Source organism: Idiotropiscis lumnitzeri, chromosome 6, assembly GCF_059441095.1.
Source record: "Idiotropiscis lumnitzeri isolate Australia: NSW breed Sydney's pygmy pipehorse chromosome 6, RoL_Ilum_1.0, whole genome shotgun sequence".
Classification (NCBI taxonomy): Eukaryota; Metazoa; Chordata; class Actinopteri; order Syngnathiformes; family Syngnathidae; genus Idiotropiscis; species Idiotropiscis lumnitzeri.
Genome location: NC_142396.1, coordinates 10,939,363 through 10,962,791, shown reverse-complemented (window position 1 = coordinate 10,962,791; position 23,429 = coordinate 10,939,363). Strand labels below are relative to the sequence as shown.

The window sequence follows — 23,429 nt, the reverse complement described above, 5'->3', positions numbered from 1 at the left end:
ACCTTATAAATCCCAACATTCTCAATCAATTTGTGAATGTCTTTACCTCTCTCTCTATTTCTGACTTTTATTTTTACACCATGCAATCATCCACTGAGGTTGAAAAATGTAACAAGCCTATTTTGACAAAGTAAGGAGTACAACATGATGATATTCAGTTTCAAATGAAGGGAGTAAAAGTAATATGTCGTCAGAAAAAAAATACTCATGCACAGTACCATGAAAATCTGTTTAAGTACAGTAACTACGTACTTTTACTTCCCACCACCGGCGTAGTGGCTGGCAAATGTATTTACCACTGTGCCACATCAAATATTCATCAAATGCCATCTTTACAGTGTATGATGTCAGCCAATCAGCATTTCACAGGCCGTCAAAAAAAAAAAGCAGCTGGCAGGGTCAAAAAGAGAACCCACTCGAGTTATATACAGGTTTCCCAAGCAGCGCTCACGTTGAAATATTAATTCTCCTTAAATACTTTAAGCAGTTCTAATGACAGCGCAGTTCCGAATCAGCTTTCAAGTGCAAATGATCCCTTTTCTCTTTAACTCTCAATCAAAAGTTGAACTTCTGAAGATGATTAATTTGCCTGGCTAATACGTGCTAATTTAAGATTTCTATTCCAACTTGTCTTTTCTGCTGCTCACAAAATGTAGGATCTCACAAATAACTTGTTCCCTAAGAAAGGCTTCTGTGAGGGAGGAGGCTGGAGTGGGGGGGTGTCAGACGGCCCTCACTCGCTGTCTCCAGCAGTGCGATAGCGCCATCTAAAGGCCGCATACCGGCGTACAGCAAAGAACTCTTCGTGACCCCCTTTTGGAGGATGTATAGCGCACTCATCTGTCTCTGCGTCTAAGCAGGGAAGGGAACATCTAAAGGAGGTTATTTTATGAAGATTTTTAGCTGTCACACTTACTCAGTGTTGTGAAAGTCTTGAAAAGTTCCAATCCGAGGCTCATTACAGCAGCACAAACAAGCTGAGGTCATCCACTTGTGAAAATGTTTAACTTCCAAAACTTCTCTTTTTTTGTTAGTTTTTTTTAGACAATGTCAAGATCAGATTTCTTTTACATGATTAGCAAGACACCTAATATGTCCGCAGAGCAGTGGTGCCAAAATAAACTCAAATTTTTTACTACTTCCAACATTCAGTGGCATCACAAAGCGTGAAAAAACAACTGATGGAAGGCAACTGCACACTGATATTCCGACTGAGATCCAAACAGGGAGTTCTTGACTGTGAGGCTGAGAAGCTAACGATTCCACCACGCTGCCAGCTGGGTCTACAAATCGCAAATTCTTGTTTTTTAAATATATATATATATATATATATATATATATATATATATATATATATATGATGAATGGATTTTTGTGCACAGTAGACAATTGCTAACCTACACTAACAAAGGATGAATATTCATAATTCAGGTATGAAAAATACTTGTAGGGGCACGCGCATTAAAACAAGTAAAACCAAGAATAGTAAGATGCCAGTAACTGGGTATGCCGTTTTCTACTGCGTGACCACGTAGTTGTAGTTCAGTGTACAAATTAGGTCACTGATTGCCACTCAAATTGACATATGTCAGTCCCCTTGTAAACCAGGGGGCCCCTGTAATTGGATTTTTGTTGTCCACAAGGAATTAGTTTGTTTGTCTGTCGGCATAAAGCGAGGACAGCCTTAATTAAGACAGCCTTTCCGAAATGTAACACTTTCTCTTCAAACTCCAGCAGAAACGCTAGCTGTACAGTTGACATGTCTGTAAAGACGACCTGCCACGCTAGATGGTGGTATCAGTCATGAGCAAAGGTAATTACGGAGCCGCACCGTCACACCTGCTGTTGTCTTTTTTTTCTGATAGAAAGGCCACGACACAGTTCTTGCTTTACATTGGTGCCCTAACCCAAATTTGGACGCAAGTAATGAACACAAGCACAGCAGTTAAGTCTCATTTCCATTAAATACGTGTATCAAAAACATGCGTAGGACATACATCCAAAACAGCAACTGAGCGTGCCTTCTTATTACCAACTTCAACATTCATTGCGAGAGCAATGTTACCATCCTAAAACGTTCCTTTTTCCATCCTCTTTGTGTACCAGGAGTGATCCGTCATGCAATAATTTGAATACCTTATACACACCGCACGGCAATGAGGTGCTTCATAATGCATACATGCATCTCCATAAACAGGATAAAAATGGAGGCAGCATGCCGCGCCGAGGTCAGAAAATTGGCCTGCGGGACTGAGTGATATAATAGCTAAGTATTTCTGGTAAAGCACTAGGCGAGGAAGATCCCCGCGGTCCCAGCAGAGGCCGCGGCGGCGGTAATGCATTACAGGATGTATGCGGTGTAAAAAGGCTCACGCCGGTCCACCCGGCTTGATAAATAATGTATTGTAATGTATATTGAAGCTGCGACGCAAACTGCAGCGTTTCCTACCGGCGTACCCTGAGAAGCAGACACTCGTGGTGTAATTATGCACATCGCAGAGGCAAGCAGAGGCCATCTGTCAATGTCGGAATCAGTTACCTTATTACCACTGCCTAAAGATATAAAGATAGGAGTGGGAGCCGCTTTCATTAGAGCGCACGGACGGCGAACTACATCGTAGACGGCTGCAAACACTAACCTAATTGCAGATGATGACTGGGAGGAGGGGTCGCTGTAGAGAGCCTGGCCTCGGAGTGGGCAGGAGCACGGCCCGCCGAGGCCGACTCGTTAGCCTTTAGAGCTAAGGTGGTCGTTTTAGGTTAGATTTTTGTGAATGATTGGTTCAAAAAACACAAATCGGATTTAATCCAACTAAATATCTGTTCTGTATGGCATTGTTCCTCCCAAAGATTTTGATTGTGTTGAGTAGGGCTGTGCACGAATAGGTGGAATTAAGATAACGTATCTACGTATATGTGGAGTCGTCGAGAGACAACCGGAAGTGTTTGTACGTGTATGGGAATGTTTAGCTGATAACAAAGTGTGTATAAGTATGCGTAGTGTATCAACGTCTTTGTTGACCTCAGACGCCGTCCTAGCATGAAGTACGATGGACCGGAGAGACAAACTCTCTCAGGGTTATTCTAGTGCCGACTAGAAGGTACCACAGAAAATGGATGGATTCAAAATGATCCAAAAAGAAAAAAAACACTCAGGGTTCTTCCGCAGGCCAGTGTACGAGGGGGAAACTTTGAGGTTAAAGTAAGTTATTACTATTGGTCAAGTGCTTTGGACAACATATGGTGCACTTTCAATAAGTCTCTATATAAGAGCATGTTAACCATTTGCGATCAAATTGGATAATTTCTTTTTTTTTTTGGACTATGTTGTGTTTTTGGCCAAAGAAAAATTAGAAACCTATTCGAGTTGTTCCTCGATTTGCAGCTTAAACAGTGAATAAATGGCGAAAGTGCATTTTGGGTGCGAGCCGGAGCTCTCATGTTGAGTGTTTTTGATACATGTCTCATAAGTCGTTCATCACAAGCAGCGGCACTATACATGGTTACAAGATAAGCTAACAGAGAGATTGGCATGTTATGTGTTCTTCTACTATTGTCCTGCAAAAATTTCCCCGCCGCGGCAACCGGCCATTGGCCCAGGGCGAGAAGGCTGCCTTGCCACCGAGGACTGCCTCTCCGATGGCAATGAAAGCGTGCGTTTCGCTCTGAAGGTACCAGAGCACTGACACATCCAATTGAGGATTTATTTTATTTTTTTTTAAATGGTATTATAATTTCTTTACGTTTTTGAGTTACGGACAATAATTGTTATTTTGGTACATTCCTAATCGTTATGTATGTGATGTGCTGTGTGGGGTCTCTCACATTTAAAAAAAAAAATTTAAGATATTAAAAAGTGGTGCATCCTGCTTTAAAAATATCTACAGTATGTCTGCAATCTAATAAGATTGTCTGTCCCAATACTCGTATGTATTCCATACCTTAGTGCTTGGGTCTTTTCTTTGACCCGTCACCTGTCAGCCTGCACATCTCCAATGATAAACATTTTCCTCAAACCTGCCTCCCACTCCTCTTCTTATACAACCGCATGCATTGTTCTCTAACTTCTTATGTATCTATGCGTCCCCCTGCCTGTCTGCGCGTCTTGCCATTCCTGGCGAGGCTGCGTTACGTAGGCCTACAGCCTAAGGGCGAATCACTCCTCAGGATCAGCGTGAAGGGCTTCACAAGATACGCCAGGTACGTGTTGCATGTCATCCTGAGACGATGCAGATGGAAAGAAAGGTGGCGAAAGGCTAGCTCTTCACTACACGCCCCGTCTGTGACCGCCTCCTCACCCTGACGACTGTGCGCTCTTAATCATGACATTACAGCGTGCCGCTCGGAGGGGGATTCACGGGGGCGGTTCGAGATTATTTTAGCTTAGGACCTCAGATCACGTCGCCTCATTAAAAACAGCTAAACAGAGACATTTAAAATGTCGGTTCACATTTCGAAGGCAGGCCGTCGATCCTCCGCCGTGATCCTTCCTCACACCGTCCCTCGGGTTGGGAGGCTTAGCTCACAAGTCAGACGCACAAACACCGCAAACTTCGACTCTAAAGTCATCAGAATTGAAGGAAAGCCACGCGGGGTTTGACTGAAGGATGAATCGTATACACGTGGGAGCAAAACCGAAGGCAGAGATTGTTTTTCATGGGGGGGGGAAGAACAAGTGGGGAGAGAAGCAATGATTCTCCCCAATAGGACAAAAATGTTTCACCTCGAGGCTCAAAGGCAAATCATGAACGTGAGGCAATGGCTTACCAGAAAGGCTATGAGGCTCCGTTGTGTGCTCTCCCATTGAAAACAGCTCTTAATGTACTGCAACGTGTACAGAACTGCTGTGCTGATTTTACGCACCCGATAGATATTGTGGGCAAGAACCTAAATGGGGAAGAATTGCAACAAAAAAAGCAGATTGTGTCATTGAATATAGAAGACATGATATTTTGTGTTGTTTGTTTGTTTTTTTATGTTAATGCCTGGAACTAAGCTTTATCAGTAGAATGGATTAACAAGTATCTAAATAGTACTGCAGTTACTTAAGCGGATAAGAGATTAAAAAAAAAACAGTAAATGTTTGAGTGAAATAGTTACATTTAATAATGAATCTGTATCATTTTGAATGACGGAATTTATAATTAAATTATAATTTATTAACTACTTAGTTAAATAATTATTTTCCGTTTTTATTTTAGGGGAATTTATTCCTCTATTTTGTCGTTTATTAACGTGGACGACACTGGCGACAAGGGAAGATGCTGGGTCATCGCAGCCAATCATCTAAAAGGATAAATTCACTTCTCATTGGTCGATCTCGTGGCTGGGAACCAATCACGCGCCTTGTATGAATGCCTGTAGCTATGTACAAATACTGCGGGATAATTCATCTTTTTGAAACAACACGTCTTTCCGCAATATGGCTGCCGATATGGCTGTATTTATTTATTTATTTATTTATGTATTCATTTATTTATTTATTTATTCATTCATTCATTTATTTATGTATTATATCATGAATATTTTGGAAAAACCCACAAAGCGTGAATTGTCAAGGGAACGCTGTACTATCACAAAAAAGTAAATACAATTTTAGAAAAATGTTCAGTGTGCCTAATTATTCGTTTATTTGGACCCCCCACCCTGCTTTATTATAACAGACTACTAGTGTGATACCTTTTTCGAGAACTTTACATTTTCCTGCATAATTTTTTCTTCCTTTGGTTGGAAACTCCTAATACCAGCCCGGACCTAGCAGAAAACAGAAGAAACTATTATTATCACATTTCAAACTATATGATGCATTATATTATATATTATTTCTGCTTACTTTATTATATATAACTTCGAGCACAAGTGTGATGGTTCCTTTGGCGGAGCCACTCAAGTCCTCTTTCTTCAGGTACAGACAAATCTGCTGCTCATTTTGAACCTTTGAACAGAGACATATTAAGCAAAATGGACTTTGGAATTGCTTGTATACAAAAAGAGTAGCCGCACAGTAATTGGTGATTTCACGGCTTGGCGATGAAGTGTTTACCGCCATGAGAGAAAATAAAATCCATGCTATTACAGTCTTTATGGTACTCTCATTGTGTTTTGCTTTTTGCTGTCAGAGCTCAACAAGTGGCCCCTCCCGAAAGCCATTCTTGTGTTGGCATGCGTAAGTAGACATGTAATACAATTGACTATTTTTTGGGGGTTTGTTTTAAATGAGCTGAAAATAACTGCACAATAGGTCTCTTTAAACAACAAAAGTTCAGGACAGAAACGCAGCTGCCGACACGCTTCACAAACTTACAGTCAGTAATGGAATGGCCACTTTGCCCAAAAAGCCCCGTGCTTTGTCTCCATTTTCATCCAGGATGGTCAGCTCCACCACGTCATGAATGTCCTTAACTGGGCTGCAACACGACAGCAGCACACATGCTTTGATATAAACCATGAGGGGAAAAAATATGCCATTGACCTTCTTACAATGTGATTACTTTGTTCCACTCCGGATTGACACTCTTGTAGATGGTGTGAGTTTGAAGTTTACTATTTCCCAGTGCAATCACACAATAGGGGTTGCTTTTCCCTGCAAATGGTAATGTTGTGTTAATAATTACGACATCAAATCATTGAGGAAAAATGTGGCATGGTGAATGGTTACCATTGATGTCAGTAGCAGGAAGCTCATTTGCTTTTAAAACCTTGACTTGGAGGAAACCAATTTCTCCAGTGGATTTATATGAGTTACGAAGGCTCTGCAGGAAGAAAAGAAGAGACACGCAATTAGGTATAGATGACACCCACTTCAATCAAAGCCAGCAAACGTCCTGATAAATCCTTAACCTCAGCTTTTGGAGTAAATACCATTGCTATGGTTTCTTGTTTACGTCCAAACTAAGCTTACACCCGACGTGAGCGATGTCATGCATATTGTGCACCGCCTATAACTATTTTCAATGGAGAAGACATTTTTTGATTGGTTATTTATGATTGTGAATTATTTCTGCTTTGTGGACAGTGCTTTGTTACAACTTTGTTTTCATGGGAGCTCACTTTTTTTCTTTCGACTCTGTGGTTCAAATTCCAAAAGTAGTCGCCAGGTTGTAAAGGTAACAAAGGTCATGGCTTTGGCCCAACATTAGAGTGGAGGTGAGCCTTCTTCCCAAAATGTGCCAGTGAGCAGTGAAATGAATTTTGCTTGACTGTGACATAACCGTGGAGCTAATTTGCATAATACCATTGCAATAAAATCTTTCCACCAAGGACATTGCATGTGGGCAGGGGGCAAATCATCTATTTTCAAGCAACTTGTATTTTACGCTGCTCAACACCATTATGCTAATGATAGCTGTGGTCATTTTAATAAGACAAATACGCAGTATGTTTGACATATCAATGACAACACACATCCAAAAATGTCCCGTTAGAATAGTGCAAAGGCTAATACTTACAAATTTCTCCACCACAGAGTCTCTCTCGTCAGGCTTCTCAAAAGGCGCGGTCTCCATGTCGGAGACTGAGACTCCCCAGCAGGGTAGCAGTGTAACCAAAAACACCAGCTTGCCCTTTCCTGGATCCAGCATTTGCGTGTAGAGCTGCCTCTCGCTAAACACAAGGTTGGATAGGTCAACCTCAAACCTGCGACACATAAAAAAGAGAGAAATGGTTGCACTGGGAAGGTAAAGGGCTGTGCGAAGGGGAGCTAACATTACCCAGCAGGAAGTACTCACATTCCCCACGATTCCTCACCCTTCCTGCCTCTCTTTAAATGCACCTGCACCTGCAGAGGTTCCTGGTTATCTGCAAAGTGTTTGAAGTCAAACCGCTCTCTCCACTGGGGATTGGCTTGAACGCAGAGGTTCTGAGGGGCAATACAGACAAACTCATCTCGTACACGCAGACATTTACATTTAACACGTTATCAAACCGAACAGTGCCTGCATGACGGTGGATTAAGTCATCATGCAGGACAACCAGCAGAGAAAACGAGGTGCTTGTGCACTCGAGTAGCCACGCTGGGAATTGTAAACACTGACAGCTCCCAATTAGAATGGGCTTTGTTCGACAAACAAACAAACAAGCGGAGAGGGACGGCTGAGAGGTTTACAAAGAAATGACACGACAGCAGCGAGACGCCGCCGCCGCCTCGCCGCGTTGGGGAGGGTGGGAGGAAAAACAAGTCCAGGTAGATGAACAGAGGCGTGCTGCGTATGCAAATGAAAGAGGCAACGGAGCCCGGCAGCACCGAGTGAGTGGCAGCCTGGCCCACTCTAATGAGCTGCCTGTGCCACGGCCCAGTGAGCCAAGGTGGAGGTGAGTCACAGACGAGTACCCGCTGCGGCGGAGAAACCCCCACCCGCACTCACACGGCAAAAGAAAAGACCAAGTAAAAAGAGTGTGTCACAAAGAGACAGGAGAGCGTGAGAAACCGGGGAGGCTTTTTTTGAAAGTCTAACCTTGCTCTTGTACTTCTGATCGCCCAGACGAAAGCGGACATAGATGTCGCCTTGGCCGAACGGCGGCAGATCCTGGCCCTCCACCAGGGTGATGGCCAAAGCCCCCGTCCACAAGCGGCTCTTGGGCTGACTCCTCTGCATCTCGGTACTGCTCAGGTACTGTGTAGCCTTCTGTGCAATGCAAATGTGTTGTCACCAGAGATGGGAAAATAGCAATTTTTTTCTCCAGGCATCTGGACTTTTTACTACTTTGATAGTTACCTTTACCAGCCTCTGCGAAGGATGACGCAACACAAAACGGCAACAAAAAAGATGTAAATAGAGAGAGAAGTGGAGCGCAGTTAAGATAGTTACTGATTGATTAAGATGTTGGGAGTGGAAATGTGGAGAGAGCAGCAAAGAAATGTAGGATGATGTACTAGGAAGGATTAACAAAAACATATTGGGAGAAGCATGATTTCCTGCATCCAGAGCCTTATATAAGAAAATTGTTTGAGGCTGGTTGAAACTACATGAATATGTGAATGTTCAAATGTTCAAATGTTTGCTTACTTGGTACAATTCATTCGCTACTTTTTCCTTTTGTTTAATTAAAGGAATTGAAACAGTGCTTCTACCAGCGAATTTTTAACACAAGTATATGATCTGCTACTAAAGTACGGAGTGTACACCTCAGATTATAACGTTGGTTTCAGTTGTGTCTAAGTTAGTTTGGCACAAAATACAAAAGCAAAACAAACTGCTGTTAAGTTGAATACAAACAAAGATTATCGGAATAAAGACGCAAACATCATATGGAAAAATATACACATACAGTAAATAGCCACTATTCATAAATGTACCCATTCACCCCCCCCCTTTCTGTGGAGTTCTCCTGAGCTATTCACTGAAAAACTCACCCATTTGCACTTTTTGTGCTCTTCCTGCAAATGCTCTAGCAAGTAAGAAAGTATAAATTGGTGTCAAAGCATTTTTTTTGAGGGGGTACATCCTGAACATTCCAAGGTCATGACAGGGAAAAGCAAAATTTAGCCTGGGTTGTTAGTGGAAATTACAGATAGTCTTTACCATCTGCATGTACAATACTTTAAGCGCATTTTTTTCAGGATCCAATCATTTCTGAGCTATTATTTTTTTAAGAGCATTGCAATATGTCAAATCAAACTCTTTTGAGATTGTGGCATATTTAAGGTTGAAATTAAATAAATTAGGTTGGTGTCAGTCATATGCGTTCCAACGTCATAAACCGAGGATCCCCGGTATGCCATTTAAACGGCTAATGTGGCTAAATAAGTAAATAATGTACAATGTGTGTCTGAAAAATGTGTGCTACGTGCAGCCGCAACTTATTTTATACAATTGTACAGTAGTTAAGAATGTTAAAACAATGGCGCCGCATTTAAGTGTTGTACAGTTCCAACAAAATTGTTACAAATCGGCGGTTGAAGAGGGTCCCGGAGGGAAATTATATTCCACCTTTATGGTTCTACTGTACGTGCAAATTGTGCACTCTCCCCACCGCGCACGTGTTCCCGCCTCAGCCTGACACCTCGTCATGTTTCGCCGAGCGTTTTAAAAGTAAGACAAGGGTTTACACTATGCAACACATCTCTGTTGGAGGACATTAGCACATCTCTTTTTTGACAGGCAAAGCTGGCAAGGAGAGAGAGAGGAAAGCGAGCAGGACGACAGCGAGCAGCCAGATGTCCCGGGCTGTGACAGTCCCACTCATCACTGGCTTCCAGGCTGAGTGTTGGGAGTCAGGACACTTGGCACGCTGCACCGGAGACAGCAGGCGGCAGTGAGTAATGATGCACAGCTCGCGCACACACAGCTCTCTCATCAGCATATTATGCAAAAAATGCAGCATGTATGGCCCACATTACAGCGTGTTCTTATGTGGGTACATCCACGAGATTCATATACTCAACGGTCACAACATTAGGGACACTTAAGAGATAGTTGTATAAATGTTGTCTTTAACAAGAAAATAATACTCCATTTTGAGCGTGATTACTTTACATTTACTGTGATTTAGTAGAAGGGTATTTTATTTATCATTTTTGTTTTGTGTCACATTGATTTACAGTATCTCACAAAAGCAAGTACACCTTTCGCTTTTCTGTAACTATTCTGTTGAATCTTTTCCTCGGATGTCACTGAAGAACAACAACAACAACTGTAAATTTACAGTCCCCTCAAAATAACCCAACACACTACCATTAGTGTCAAAACCACTGCCAACAAATGTGAGTACACCCCTATGTGAAACACACACACACACAGACGCACACAAAGTATCTCCACTCCTCCACCACTACGAGGATCTGCCATGCATCAACTGAATCATCAGGTCAAAGTGAAAAGGTTAAGCAGTCTTTTGTCCGATGCACAGACTGAGAAAGGTGATGTGGTGGACAGGTGTGGTGCATATTTGGACTAATGCGCACGTTGTATATTATCATTTCAAATTAATTTTACACTTGCCCTAAAACAAATACATACTACGTACATACATATTTGATGGAGAAAAAAATTGCTATGAAGACTCTCTCCAACAACCCAGGCTAAAACGTAGCTACCGCTGCACTTTCTGTACAAAGCTTGTCCCTCAGTATGTAACATGTTGAAATACCTCCCAAATGTACTACTTTCCTATTTAGACAGGGCTCTGGCATTAGCTCCTGGCATCTTAGCGTGTTTTCAACAAATAATGGAGGATAGGTTCCAAAAAAAAAAATTTAAAATAAGCCAATAGGTGAAGTGGTGAATAGGAAACTGTAAATGTGTTGTGGATGGCTGTAAAATAATCTCATGGAAAAACATGGAGCACGCATATGTCTGGCCTGTCATGAACATATAGGATGCCTTGTTGTTCGACAGTGGTTCTGCAGGACAACAAGTGGGGTTAGCTGTCAAGACAGGACCGGCACCTCAAAATGGGCGTTATGTAAGGCGTAAAAAAAAAAGGAGTCTAATTCTTGATCTTTTGGGTATTTTCATGAAAGCATGTCACAGGCATGTTATTAAGACACCTGGGGTTCTTAATAGAGAAAAAAAATGATGTGTCTCCTTTCACATAACATATGTTCACATGCTTTGCATTAGTCTACGTGTCGGAAATTGAGGACAAGCTCGGCAAATGGACTCTTCCCACCCGGCACCCTAGAGGGAGTAAGACAGAGCGGCCTTGATACGTTTCTCTGTTAGCGTTCCCGTGAGGCTGCTCAGTGATAGCACGGTGTTGTAAAAACACAAACAGCAGAGAGGTTGCGCCAGGCCGACGGTAATTAAAGAGCAGGACCGCCATCCGCTCAAGCCTCTTTGATTGTCCGGCTTCTCGGGCTCGAAACAAACAACTCCCCCGCCGCTTCAGCCCCTCCTGCTCCGCTACGGAGGTCACAACCTGCTTTGCCACCCAATCCGGAGGGGATCAAAGCTCATCTCGAGGACCTGAATTAACACGGAATACAGCAGGCGAGGCCCTATAAATATCAGCCCTCTTCAAAAGGAGAAAGAACAGAGGGAGTGGAACGGCGACAGAAAACAGGCCTCAGCCAAGTCGTCCCAAGTGTTTATCTTGGCCACGTTTCTATCTCAGCGGCCAATAAAACAATTCCACTTAACTGTAAGTGGCCCCCGAAGAGAATCTATTCCTGGTCCTAAAAAGGGCCGCGCGATGGCTTCCATATGGTGAGACAGCATGGGGACAGGCGCAACGAGCTCAGACCCGGGTCCATTTGGCCGCCGCCTCGCCACTGTCCGTCCACAGCTGCGATATTACTCCCTAACATCTGGGTTATTGCCCACTTTGCCTGGGAATTATCAACCGTGCCGATCTTAGGCATGTTGCTCTGGCAGTGTGCCGCCTTTGCCGCCAGAGCCTCCCGACACGTTTGGAAACAGAGTCTTTCCTCCCATCTCCGTGGTGAAAACGCACACAGGGAGAAAAAGCACGTTTGCAAAGACGGAGGGGGAGTGGAGCTGTAAAAGCTGGCGATTCAGCACTTCCAGGATAGGTGTTAAACGCAGTAAGATATTGTCAAAAATTATATGAGGGAGGTGGGGACAGTGGGGGGGAGGGGGGGGTTGCATTGTTACATTGTCAAATTAGCACTATGACTTAGGCAGAGGAAAACCGTGCAGAGTCCCATCGCACATTTTCCATCTCCCTTTGAGTACCTTTAACCATCTGTAGTGCATGAAAATGGCTTCATTCCTTTGTCATCTCATTTCAAATTGAGATTGTCTGCTGGACCATCAAGAGACGGAACAGTGGCAGATGTAGAGACTGCATAGGTGTGAATATAAACCCACTCGATGCAGTGCTAGTCAGTCCCAAACAGCGGCACAACTGTTTCACACTGAATCTAATTACGCCAGCAGGATACCGAAAGCCACTTGAGAGGCGACGCAACTTTGTTTACTACAAAACGCAATTACCGGCCTGTAATATTCATCTAAGAGTCCCTTTCAGGACAATTTACTTATTTTGGTTTTGATGAGAATCTCATATTGTGCCTTTTCTGCTGATAAATGATAGGCATTGCAAATATTATGGCGCACTGTGAAAACCACCATAGTGCTGCTGAAACCAAGGTTAGAACACTAAAGTCCACAGTCCATCCACCTTGTTCTTTGTTGCACCATACCACAGTCAGCTACTGCCCCCTTGTGGTTTTATCGCAAACACCCATCAAGTTGAGGACACACGTTTTAAATCTTACCTTTGTCTTTTTGGCTGGCCACCTCTGTAGACATAAAAAAACAAACATAACAAAACAAGAATGAACACAGTTTTCATTGCCGGACATACTTTTCATACCACAAATACTCACCCAGTTTCGTTTGATGGTAGCGTCTCGAAACATTAGGCACACGTCCACGGAGATGACTCCCATGTCGTCTTCTTTGCTTTTCGGATCAGTGAGGGGCAAGTCCAATTCATATGTTCTACAGAGAAAGGTGACTTTTCATTATTATAATTTTTTTATAATCTCACACATCCCTAGAAAACATTTTATTCTGTCAAACCCCTTTTTCCAATTTCAGTCAAATCTTTGCATTTCAAAATCAGGGAATTATTAGCAAATTTGAGGTGAAAATATTTTGAACAACATGTATAACAGGATTGTCAGTATCCCCCTTCAAATACGGTTAAAACTGTGACTCCCTGAAAATGGTATTATAATAGGAGTCCATTTTATTATTTTTTTATTTATTATTTATATTGAGTGAATCTCAAGAAATTACAATATGATGGAAAGGTTCTTTCCTGTTATTGGCTTAAATTAAAAAAAAAAGTGAAACTGATATATTATGAAATTTCATCAAACACACTGGTGTTTTCTTTTATTTAAAAAAAAAAATCCTACCTAGAATTAAAAGAATTTATTTTTGGGATTGTAAAGTATGGGATTTTTTTTGCCTGTAACCTATTACAATTAAAATATAAAATTACCCTTTGGTTGGTACATGTGTCACTGTTTTAATTCAATTCTGAATGAAATGAACTCAGTCAACAAAATTCACATTGATTTAACTGCACCTACTGTATATTTCCTCAACTAGATTCTAAAACAGCAAAAGTCATGTATAGCATATAGCAAGTGGTGGCTGCGAAAAGAATGGTTTATGTCCACGGTGCTAAAGCCGTCCAATAACATTGATGGGGAGATTTTATGAAATACTTTTTGCTGTAAAACACATTTTATTGCCTGCAACTGTCTTTTATTGTTTTCATAATCCACAACACAGATGTAAAAGGGACGCCACTCACTTGTAAAGTTCGAGATTCTGCAGCGGAATGGTGCAAGAACCCATGAAGTCATCAGTAGTCAGATTTTTATCATAGACCTGTAATGACATTTAGGAGATAAATTGATCACGTGAGTGTGTTTTGCCTGCGTGAAATCACGTATTTCCATTCAAATCAAAGGTTTGAGGACAACTACGCCTACCCGGACATCCACAATATGCTCTCTGTCCCGCAGGGGATAGGAGAAGAACTCATTCCACCTGGGATTCAAGTTCTTATAAACCACTTTGCTCTTGTAGAACTGCTTTCCTTCCAATTTGAACTTCACATACGGGTCGCTCGTACCTTCAAAGCACAATGGGTACATATTAGCATAATGTATCGCACCGCAGAGGTCGTTGAATTGTCTAATAGAAGAACACGCACATGCACTGATTTCTAAGGAGGAGGAGGAGTAGGAGGAGGTGTACCACACACACTGCCGTGTAGCCGTTTAATTGTGAAAGAGCCGAAACACTCGCCAGCATGAGACGAGCAGAAAGCGAAAATCTCGAAGCAACCAGTGTTAATCTCCCAGGCCTGTTAATAAAGTCTGGTCCGAGGGTATGAGACGTCTTTGTTTCTGCAATTGCGAGAGAAAAAAAAAAAATGAAAGCCATTTCCATGCCTTCATTTGTGTAGAGGTGGGGGATAAAGGGGTGCTGGAAAGAGCCTGCAGGGATGCTTGAATCACATGACAAAGGCCCTGTGGGGATGGGCTGTCAGGCCTGTCAGCTCCCAACTCCAAATGAACATCTCGCAAAAGGCAGGCAGGACCCACAGCAGCTCCACCCTGCCAGCCTGTGACAGGGAAACCTCCAGGCAACTTGACAGGAGGAGAATGTGGCAGCTCACGAGGAGAAAAGCTCTGGCACAAGCGAGGACGGTGACGATGGAAATTAATGGGGGTGAGGTTGGAGGGGAGGCAGAACCCAAAGAGTGCGAGAGGGGGCTGGTGGCGTGGGTCCTTTTCAGAATATGTAATGACAATGTACGCCCTTGGTGAGCCTTTGGCACGTCGCTGATTGTTGGGCAAACAGGGGCGAGGCACGGAACGTGTGTGGGTTGCATCATCACGGTGCCATCTTGTCAGCGAAGAGGGCAACACGGCGCCCTTTGCTATCACAATGAGACGTGTAACTCCTATACAGTGAATGGCGAGGAATGCATTCCAGACCTACAACTAATTGGTCAAAAAATTGCAATCTGGAAAGACCGCATTCTACATTTAAATTGCTTACCCCGCTGAAATGTTTTTAAAAAAAACTTATAAGACAATTAAATGTATTCAAACACACTTTCTAAACATATTTAACCAAAAACAATTACAAGCAAAATATGTATATAATACTCTAAGTCGTTGGGGAACTTTGATAAACCTCTTGCCTGTCGCCCCCATCCAATTATTTTTTTTATTCCAAATCAACAAATGTTGATTAAAAAGTAAAAATACTTTTTTCATGAAAAACGGGGGGGAATGGGAGGGGGACTTTTTTCCTAGATTTTGAACCATGCAGTTAATACAACGGAGCAGCTTTTTTATTTTTATTTTTTTGTGGATTTTTCTGTCACCGATTGAGGAACTCTATCGCTCAGAAAATACGCTAAATAAATCTTGATTTTTTTATTCTTTTGGGTCTGTTCTGTTTTAATTGGCAAAGTTGTTGCCGTGTTAAAAGGCACAGTTTAAAGAATCTGTGTATGTACCTTTATGTGTATTCACAGTACAAAATCATTCTTTGCGTGCAGTAAACAATTTTTTTTTCAACATAGAAAATCTGCGGCTTATGGCCTGGTGCGGCTTGTATATCGTTGTGATTTTTTTGAGTGGGTTGCTGCTGCTTATACAAGGTTGCGCCTTATACTCCCGAAAATGTGCTTTATTTTTATTTTATTTTTTTTCAGACATTTTTCAAACGTACTAGCAGTACGTCCCCACTTTTTTCAGAATTTTTACGTTCAGGAAAAAAAATCTCAGCGGCTGTGCTAACTGTAAGTCCACAACACTGCCTGAACACACTTTCTTTTCTATATAATTGTGTCATTTCTTTACATATTAAAATGTTTTTTAACCGTGTAACTTCATCTGTATTCCAGTATTTTCATTTATACATCCTGCGCTATAAAAGCTGCTTATTTAATTTGTGATTACGGGTGGTTTCAGCATGACGAACGAATGGAAATCTCTAGACTGCAAACATGATTTTGTTGGTCAGTAAACAAAGAAGGAGCATGCAAGTTTGCAGATAGATGCCAGTTAAATTTAACACCACTGGATGTCACTGCTTTCACAACTCCAACACCTAACACCAAAATAGCTTTCTGAAAGCACAGCACAAACATGTAAATGTATGATTAATTTCAGACAGTTAATTGCCAGTGGGCGTGAATGTGAGCATGACTGGTCGTCTGTCTTGATGTGTCAACATTGAAATTGACAGGTGATCAACCACAATAGGCCCAAGTCCGCCCCTGTCACCGTGATCAGGGTAATAATTTCCAGAGCATGATTGCATGGACTTGTGAATACAGTTTCATCTTAATGTCAGTTTGAATTTGCGTTGTTTCTATATCCTAGTGAACCGATTCCTTTATCACATTCTTTGCGCTCTCATACTGGTCTGACGGCATGCTTCTCAAATGTGTGAGTGCAAACGACCACATGCCGGGACAGAAGATGAGATCCTCGCTAGCAAACATCACACACGATGCTTTCGAACACTTGGACCCTTATAAAAAAAAAAACTTTGAAAAGGGTCTTATTGGCCAAAAACAAAGCAGTGAAACTTCTAAAGTACTCTGACAAGAATTGAGCAATTGGGATCAAGTTTGGTCTGGTTCTGATCAGCCAAAGTATTGTCCATCTACCTCGTTTGTCTCGGATGACCAGGTTTTGTCCATGTTTCAAGCTGATGCAAAGCAGGTATCTCTGGACCGAGGCCGGGACTTGGAGGTCAAACCCTGATGACGGAAGCTGCCCGCAACACACCATTCACATTTATATTTGTCTACATATCATATCAAGTGGTTTGTAAACTTTTAATTATGGCAAAGCAGTCAGGTGGGTACTCACTGAAGATTCTAATGGGTCAAGAAGAATTTCCTCAAAGACTTCAGATGGCTCACTGGACATCTGTATTCAGAAAAAAAACAATTTGATTTCAGGAAATGCAAATGAACTGAATGCAAAGTAAGACAATGTTTTCTGAACTCGAAGACTGCAACGTTCCAAACTATGGACCATTTAATGCGACGTTTCCGTTGGTCCAGAGTTGAGTTGGTCGTCGGTTTACAGTGGCACAGGCATACGTTTTCAGGTTATTAAAAGCTCACGATGAACTAGATCACATAATTTGCATACTTTTGAGTCAATGAGCCTCAAAGTAACACATTTCGACCATAATAAGGTTCCACTGCAGTTTAGATTGAAGGCATGCACTACATTTTTGTTTCAGTATATGTCATTGATCGGCCTTTTTCGATGGCGTCTGGCTCACACTGACATGTTCTGAGCTGCGCATTTTATTCATATCTGAGTTTTATCCATGGTTTAAAGAGGCCTCGGTAAAGATAGGCTAGACCTAGTTTCAACTACACAGCCAAATCTCAGGTGGTCACGTAGCTTGACAAGAATCGCATTCTTGTTTCATTAGGTTGCACCAACACAACACACAAAGTATACACTGCCGATGAATTAACTTGATTAAGTGGAATGAACACTACTTAAGTGTAATTCAGAGCCTGCTATCTATAACGTGTATATGTATCAATGAGTGATAAATGTAGAAATATTGTAATATTTTTAAATGCATTCTGCAAATTAAAACCCCAAAACTAACTTTTTTCCATCTTGGATTTTTAAAATGGAACTAAAGTATTTATTAGTCAGTCCGTATCCTCCGAGTTGTTAGTAGTCAGTGATTTCGCAACTGTATGTATGTCAGACTGACCTCAATTTCCTCCTGAGTGCCTCCTTCCAGCGAAGATTCTTCAATGCTGTAGTCATTCGTAATGGAGGAAAGTATAACATCCGGGTCCAGTCCCTCCATGTCCGTCAACCACGGCATGGCCACCTGCTCGTCGCCGGAGCAACAATACTCGCTGCCACTGTCTGCGCTCGCCACAGGTTTACTGAGAGAATCAAACATCACAGGTGTTTTTTCTCTCTGTTCTGAAAGGCTGCCTTTTCCAGACGGCGGCCTGTCCTGCTTGATATGCGCAACCCTTGAATGTGCGTTGACGTTTGGTTGTTCTCCCATTGAGTTTGCTCTGGCCAGTGCTTCACTGACCGTTGCCCCATCGGATGAGACGTCCTCGGGCAGCCAAGATCGTTCAGAGGTCATTGCGGGATTCAGCATTGGTGAACTGGCTGGTGCTTTGGTAAAAACGGATCGAGGCATTGGAATAGGATCGAAGTTGAACATAGGTCCTTTCTTCTTGGCTTGCCATTCAGCCGGTGTGTTCATTTTCTTTTCCATGGTTACCAAATTATTAACGTCCTCATTGAGGTTTGGCGAGTTAATTGGGGAAGTAGTTCTATCGGAGCCCAAGTCTGCAGGAAATCGGATGCTAATTTGTTTATCGAAGGAAGTTGTGCCATCTGGGATGGAGCCGCTCGCAACAGAATCGCTATCGCTCAATCCAAAAAACGTAGCCTCCGACGTTTTGCACAAGGCGCTTTTCGGAGGAAGCGCGTCGTCCTGCTGGATACTCAGGTCTGGTACAGATATACTGCGCCTGACCCCTACTTTTTTTTTTTGCTTGTCTGCTGCCTTCTTATTCAGCTTCATCAGATTGATGAGTTTTGTTTTCACGCGAATATTGTCCATTAACTTCTTTTTCTTGACTTCCATTTTGAGTGGTTCCTTGGGAAATGAAACATGACATCATGATTTGAAATGTGCACATAGCAAAGAACACATGCAGTTCAATGACGACCTGGTACAAGTGACATACATGATATCTTAAGCTTGAATGAAACATTCTAACAATTTTTATGAAACCAAAAAAAGCCAGTAGAGCTGTATCCTATCCTGAAACAGAACTACAATGTCAAGCAGCAGTAAAAGTCGTAACATAATTAAGAAATTATTTAGTTCAATTAGAAATAGAAACATAGTCATGCTGACTCTTAAGCATTATCTCAGAAGGCCAACATATTTCACGACAATCAGAAAGCTGAAATATATTTCTTCATAAACTTACTCAGCTGGCGCATTGAAGTTCAAAACGGGCTACCTGCTGTGTCGAATGTCGTCCCCAAATTCAAGTTGCTTTCAATGAGACAATGCTACCATATTATTTCTATGATGTAAAAGTACATGCGTCAAACGTGCCAGTCGGGAGTTCGGTCATTGGTGGGAGTGGCCCCATTGGCTGAAACTGGCCATACCTGTCTTGCGAGGTGAGTTTCAACACCTGTGAGAATGCAACTGTTTCGTTCCACAGCCGAGCCGTTAAAAGGTACCTCCCCAAGGTTTGGAGGTGTGATGAAATGATTCCTTAAATGATGTCACAAAATCAGCTTCGGGACTGGGGTCGACCTTCACTATCCAACAAGACGTCACGGAAATACATCTATACCATTCCAGATTCAAACTGTCGCATCCTAACATATTTTTTAACTGTTCCAGCAATGTTTCTATGAACATGTTAACATTCTTAGCTATCCTAAATGTGAGAAACTATTTTTTTGTTGTTGTTGAGTAAGCCATATCGTGCTGAGAATCCAGAGCACTAATACATTTTCTCACAAAGGTGAGCACATGATGGCGAGTCAATTCATGGGACAATAATGAAGAAATGACACTTTGCTAGAATCAGTTTAGAGACTGTATAATAGCGCAAATCTACTGTCCCTCAGGAGGATCATCAAACGTTGACTGGTATTGTCATGAGAATAAAGTCCTATTTTTAGGTTTAAAAAGTAATAGAACAAGAATAAAGACACATATTGATGGTCTTAAAAGTCATAATCCGATGAGAAAAACATTTGTTTACTCATCATTGTGTTTGCAAAGCATAAACTATGTCTTTCCCCGTCCACACAAAATGTGACTGCGAAAGACCCAGTGGTGTTCAACTGTGTCTCTCCCCATTCTACGCCGGCAGTAGAGTGGAGACTGTATGACAACAGATGCGTTTGAGTCTGGGCCCAAGCTTGTTCAATATTTGCCCAGGTCTTAACGGAGGATCGGGCCCACACGAACGAACCCCGGCTTGGCTCCTGGATGAAAGGCGGGATTTGGGAAGATTGAAACAGGGCAAGCCCCTCCGGCAGGTGGCCCATAGCCCCTTCTCGCACAACTCAAACAAGGCCGAAAGCCCTCTTGGTTACTCTACACATGCACACTGGCCCGTTTCCCGCCTGCTGCACAGCTGGTCCGAGGGACGGCGAGCCACGGACACGCACCTGATGGCACGAAATAAAAGTTCTGACATGTTAAATACACAAGGGATCTTTATAAACCCCCTCTTTTCCCTCTGCTTTGTATTCTCAAGTTGAAACTGATTGACGCATAACTGCAGCAGCATAGTACAGTTTTGGTGGCAGGTCAACGCTTAAACTAAATGGTCAATTTATTCCCCGTTTTGAGAAGAACTACATTTATAATCCATTTTCGATAGCACTTGTTTTTCGCTAAATTATTTCTATTAAATGATTACATTTTACTTTGACAACACTATATTGAGGACCAAAAAGGGATGGAAATCCGATATTTAAATAGTGAGGACATTTCTTTTTGTTGTTTTCCAACTTTCTGGCCATCCATTTTTGACTAGGGCAGGATACATACAGATAAGTCAGACACACTTTCACACGTACGGGCAATTTAGTCTTGTCTTCAGTGAACAAATGATAATGTGCTTATTCATTATTATTTTTAACATGTGTGGAAGTAGAGTTACGTACCTGGACAAAGTCCACGCAAGCAGGATTAAAACATGGAAACTCCACACAGGTAAGACGGTGGCCGTATTTGAAGCAGTACCCTTACTACTGTGAATATATTTTAGCACTATACAATGAAAATATAATGTTCATCATCTTCAGCGTATGCTTCATATTACTACTATGAAATTATAGTAATACAGTATCTGCTCGTGTTCTGAAATAAAAACAGTATGTACAGTAAATTCTTCTGCTTGACATTGTGCTCATGGTGGTTCTATCATTGTTGAATTTAGAACATAATTGACACAGTGCACAGTTTATTGAATTAAATTCCAAATCTCATGGCTCACATTTCGATTTAAAATAAAAAAATAAAAAATAAAAAACAAAAAAGCTACAGCAGTTACCTAGTTTGGTTATCCCGAAGTAACCGCTCGTAACCTTTCTTCTTCGACGTCATCATTTTGAGGTTGAAATGGGAACAAATTATTCATGGTCGCGTAGCACCACTTGCTGGGCGTGTTGTGGAACTACAACAAGCACAACCTTCTCCCTTGACCATTTAATTCTTCAACATGAATTGATGTAATTAAAACATTACAGAAAGTAATACTATTTTAATTAGGTGTTATTTGCGTTGGTTTCTATTAATCACAAATGGATGTTATTTTTAAAAGCAGACTTTTAATTACTGAAAATAAATTGATTTTGGCTTTTCTCACTCAAGTACATTTTAATATTCCACAAAACAATAAATCTTAGACATTAAATACAGAGGAAAATATAATATATTGCACTACTGAGGCAAATTATTCTAATTTTTTGAGCTGCTCCAGGAACTGAGAAAAGCATTCGAATGGAGCTACAATTGACTATGTACAAAATACTAACGCTAAAACATGAATGTGATTGAAATTTAAAAACACAAGTAGAAAATCTTAGTGGTTGCAGTTACATGACACACAATGATAGTGCTTCAGGCCAATAGTTGCATTTAATGGGCAAGTCAAAGATGAATTACGTCCAACCTCAACATACACTGATGTGTTATATCAAGTTTGTTACTCAGTGTGTGTTTGTGCGTGTGTGTGTGTGTGTGCGTGTCTTCACAACAAGAGAACAAATGCCATGTCAGCGTTTGTCATTTGTTTTATATATATACTGTATATACACAGAAAGAGAAAGATATAACCTAAATGACACATTAAAAGCCATTATTTGTACTTTTCTGAAAATACAAATTTTGTACAACAAATATCTAACAGCATAGTATTTGAACTGTTCAATAAAAACTTGACTTGAATATTCATTTTTTCATGAAAGGATGAAAATAAAATAAAACTCAGTTTTAACTTAATTTCTTTTCTTTTCTTTTCTTTTTGAGGGGAAAAACAAATAACTTCATCATTGGCAACAAAGTCCAGCTTGTGCCGCCAAAACGGTCTGAGCAATCAAACCGAGAAAACAGCTTTTCATCGAATAAATCAACTAATTGGGACTACAAACACTGAGCAAACACACACACTTGTGTTTTTTAATATATATATATATATATATGTAAATATATATAAAAGCCAGCAAAGCAAAGCAAAGTGTGATTCCTTTCACATTCGTCATCCAGAGAGGAGGAAGAGCGTGCATCACTGTGTATTGGCTGTGCGCTTTTTCTTCTTGAAAAGTGAGGTGTGATTTTTACTGAGTGGTGTCGTATTTCTTTGGGATAAGGCATTTCCTACATGTGCATATAGATACTAGAAAATTCCCTGATAGAGTAAAATGGCATGAAGTGTTAAAAAAAAATGTACCGCTATGTTGGGAGTCGCTTTGTTATTGCTAGTTTTGCCTGCTATGTACTGTTCAAAGCTGCCACGAGCAACTCGTAATGACTTGATGCATTGCCGGAAAAAAACAAAACAAAGATTCATTTACTATACTTAATAAGCATTTATGGGTTAAATCGGTTCAGGGCTTTTAATAACAAGTAGTATTGGAATCAGATTTTTGTTTGGTACAAACGTACACGTGTAACTAGTGGTATGTGGGCTCCCTCTAGTGGTACATCAATGAATAACTGCCCCACTATAATTTAGTTGCATTTAACTTCTAAGTTCAATAAATTAGCAATTAATATTTAAATACAGTTTTGAACAATAATGATGATATAATTTTTATCTTTTTTTGTACAATCCATTAATTCTGTTTTCTATATATTAAGCATGATGTTAATGTTGAAACACTCATGCACTCATTGTTACAGCGGCTTACATTTAAATTATCTTGGGAT

At 41.2% G+C, this 23,429-nt stretch overlaps 1 protein-coding gene across 2 annotated transcripts in view; it reads right to left on the bottom strand.

Annotated features, from left to right (window-relative positions):
* Window positions 1–19,602, bottom strand: part of LOC148335221 (multiple C2 and transmembrane domain-containing protein 2-like) — a 45,498-nt gene extending 25,896 nt beyond the window's left edge. Inside the window, exons 1-17 of one of the 2 annotated variants that reach the window (XM_088299229.1) lie at window positions 19,456–19,602; window positions 18,201–19,115; window positions 17,324–17,383; window positions 17,119–17,224; window positions 14,414–14,556; window positions 14,233–14,309; window positions 13,292–13,406; window positions 13,181–13,204; window positions 8,454–8,624; window positions 7,728–7,858; window positions 7,449–7,635; window positions 6,659–6,752; window positions 6,481–6,583; window positions 6,305–6,407; window positions 5,834–5,935; window positions 5,680–5,754; window positions 4,768–4,887 (exon numbers count right to left, since the gene is read on the bottom strand). In XM_088299229.1, the coding sequence (XP_088155355.1) occupies window positions 4,768–4,887; window positions 5,680–5,754; window positions 5,834–5,935; window positions 6,305–6,407; window positions 6,481–6,583; window positions 6,659–6,752; window positions 7,449–7,635; window positions 7,728–7,858; window positions 8,454–8,624; window positions 13,181–13,204; window positions 13,292–13,406; window positions 14,233–14,309; window positions 14,414–14,556; window positions 17,119–17,224; window positions 17,324–17,383; window positions 18,201–19,103 (2,514 nt within the window). In that variant the 5' untranslated portion in view covers window positions 19,104–19,115; window positions 19,456–19,602. The remainder of the gene's footprint in view (window positions 1–4,767; window positions 4,888–5,679; window positions 5,755–5,833; window positions 5,936–6,304; window positions 6,408–6,480; window positions 6,584–6,658; window positions 6,753–7,448; window positions 7,636–7,727; window positions 7,859–8,453; window positions 8,625–13,180; window positions 13,205–13,291; window positions 13,407–14,232; window positions 14,310–14,413; window positions 14,557–17,118; window positions 17,225–17,323; window positions 17,384–18,200; window positions 19,116–19,455) is intronic. The other variant, XM_088299230.1, reaches the window with a different exon arrangement.
* Window positions 19,603–23,429: the final 3,827 nt, after the last annotated feature.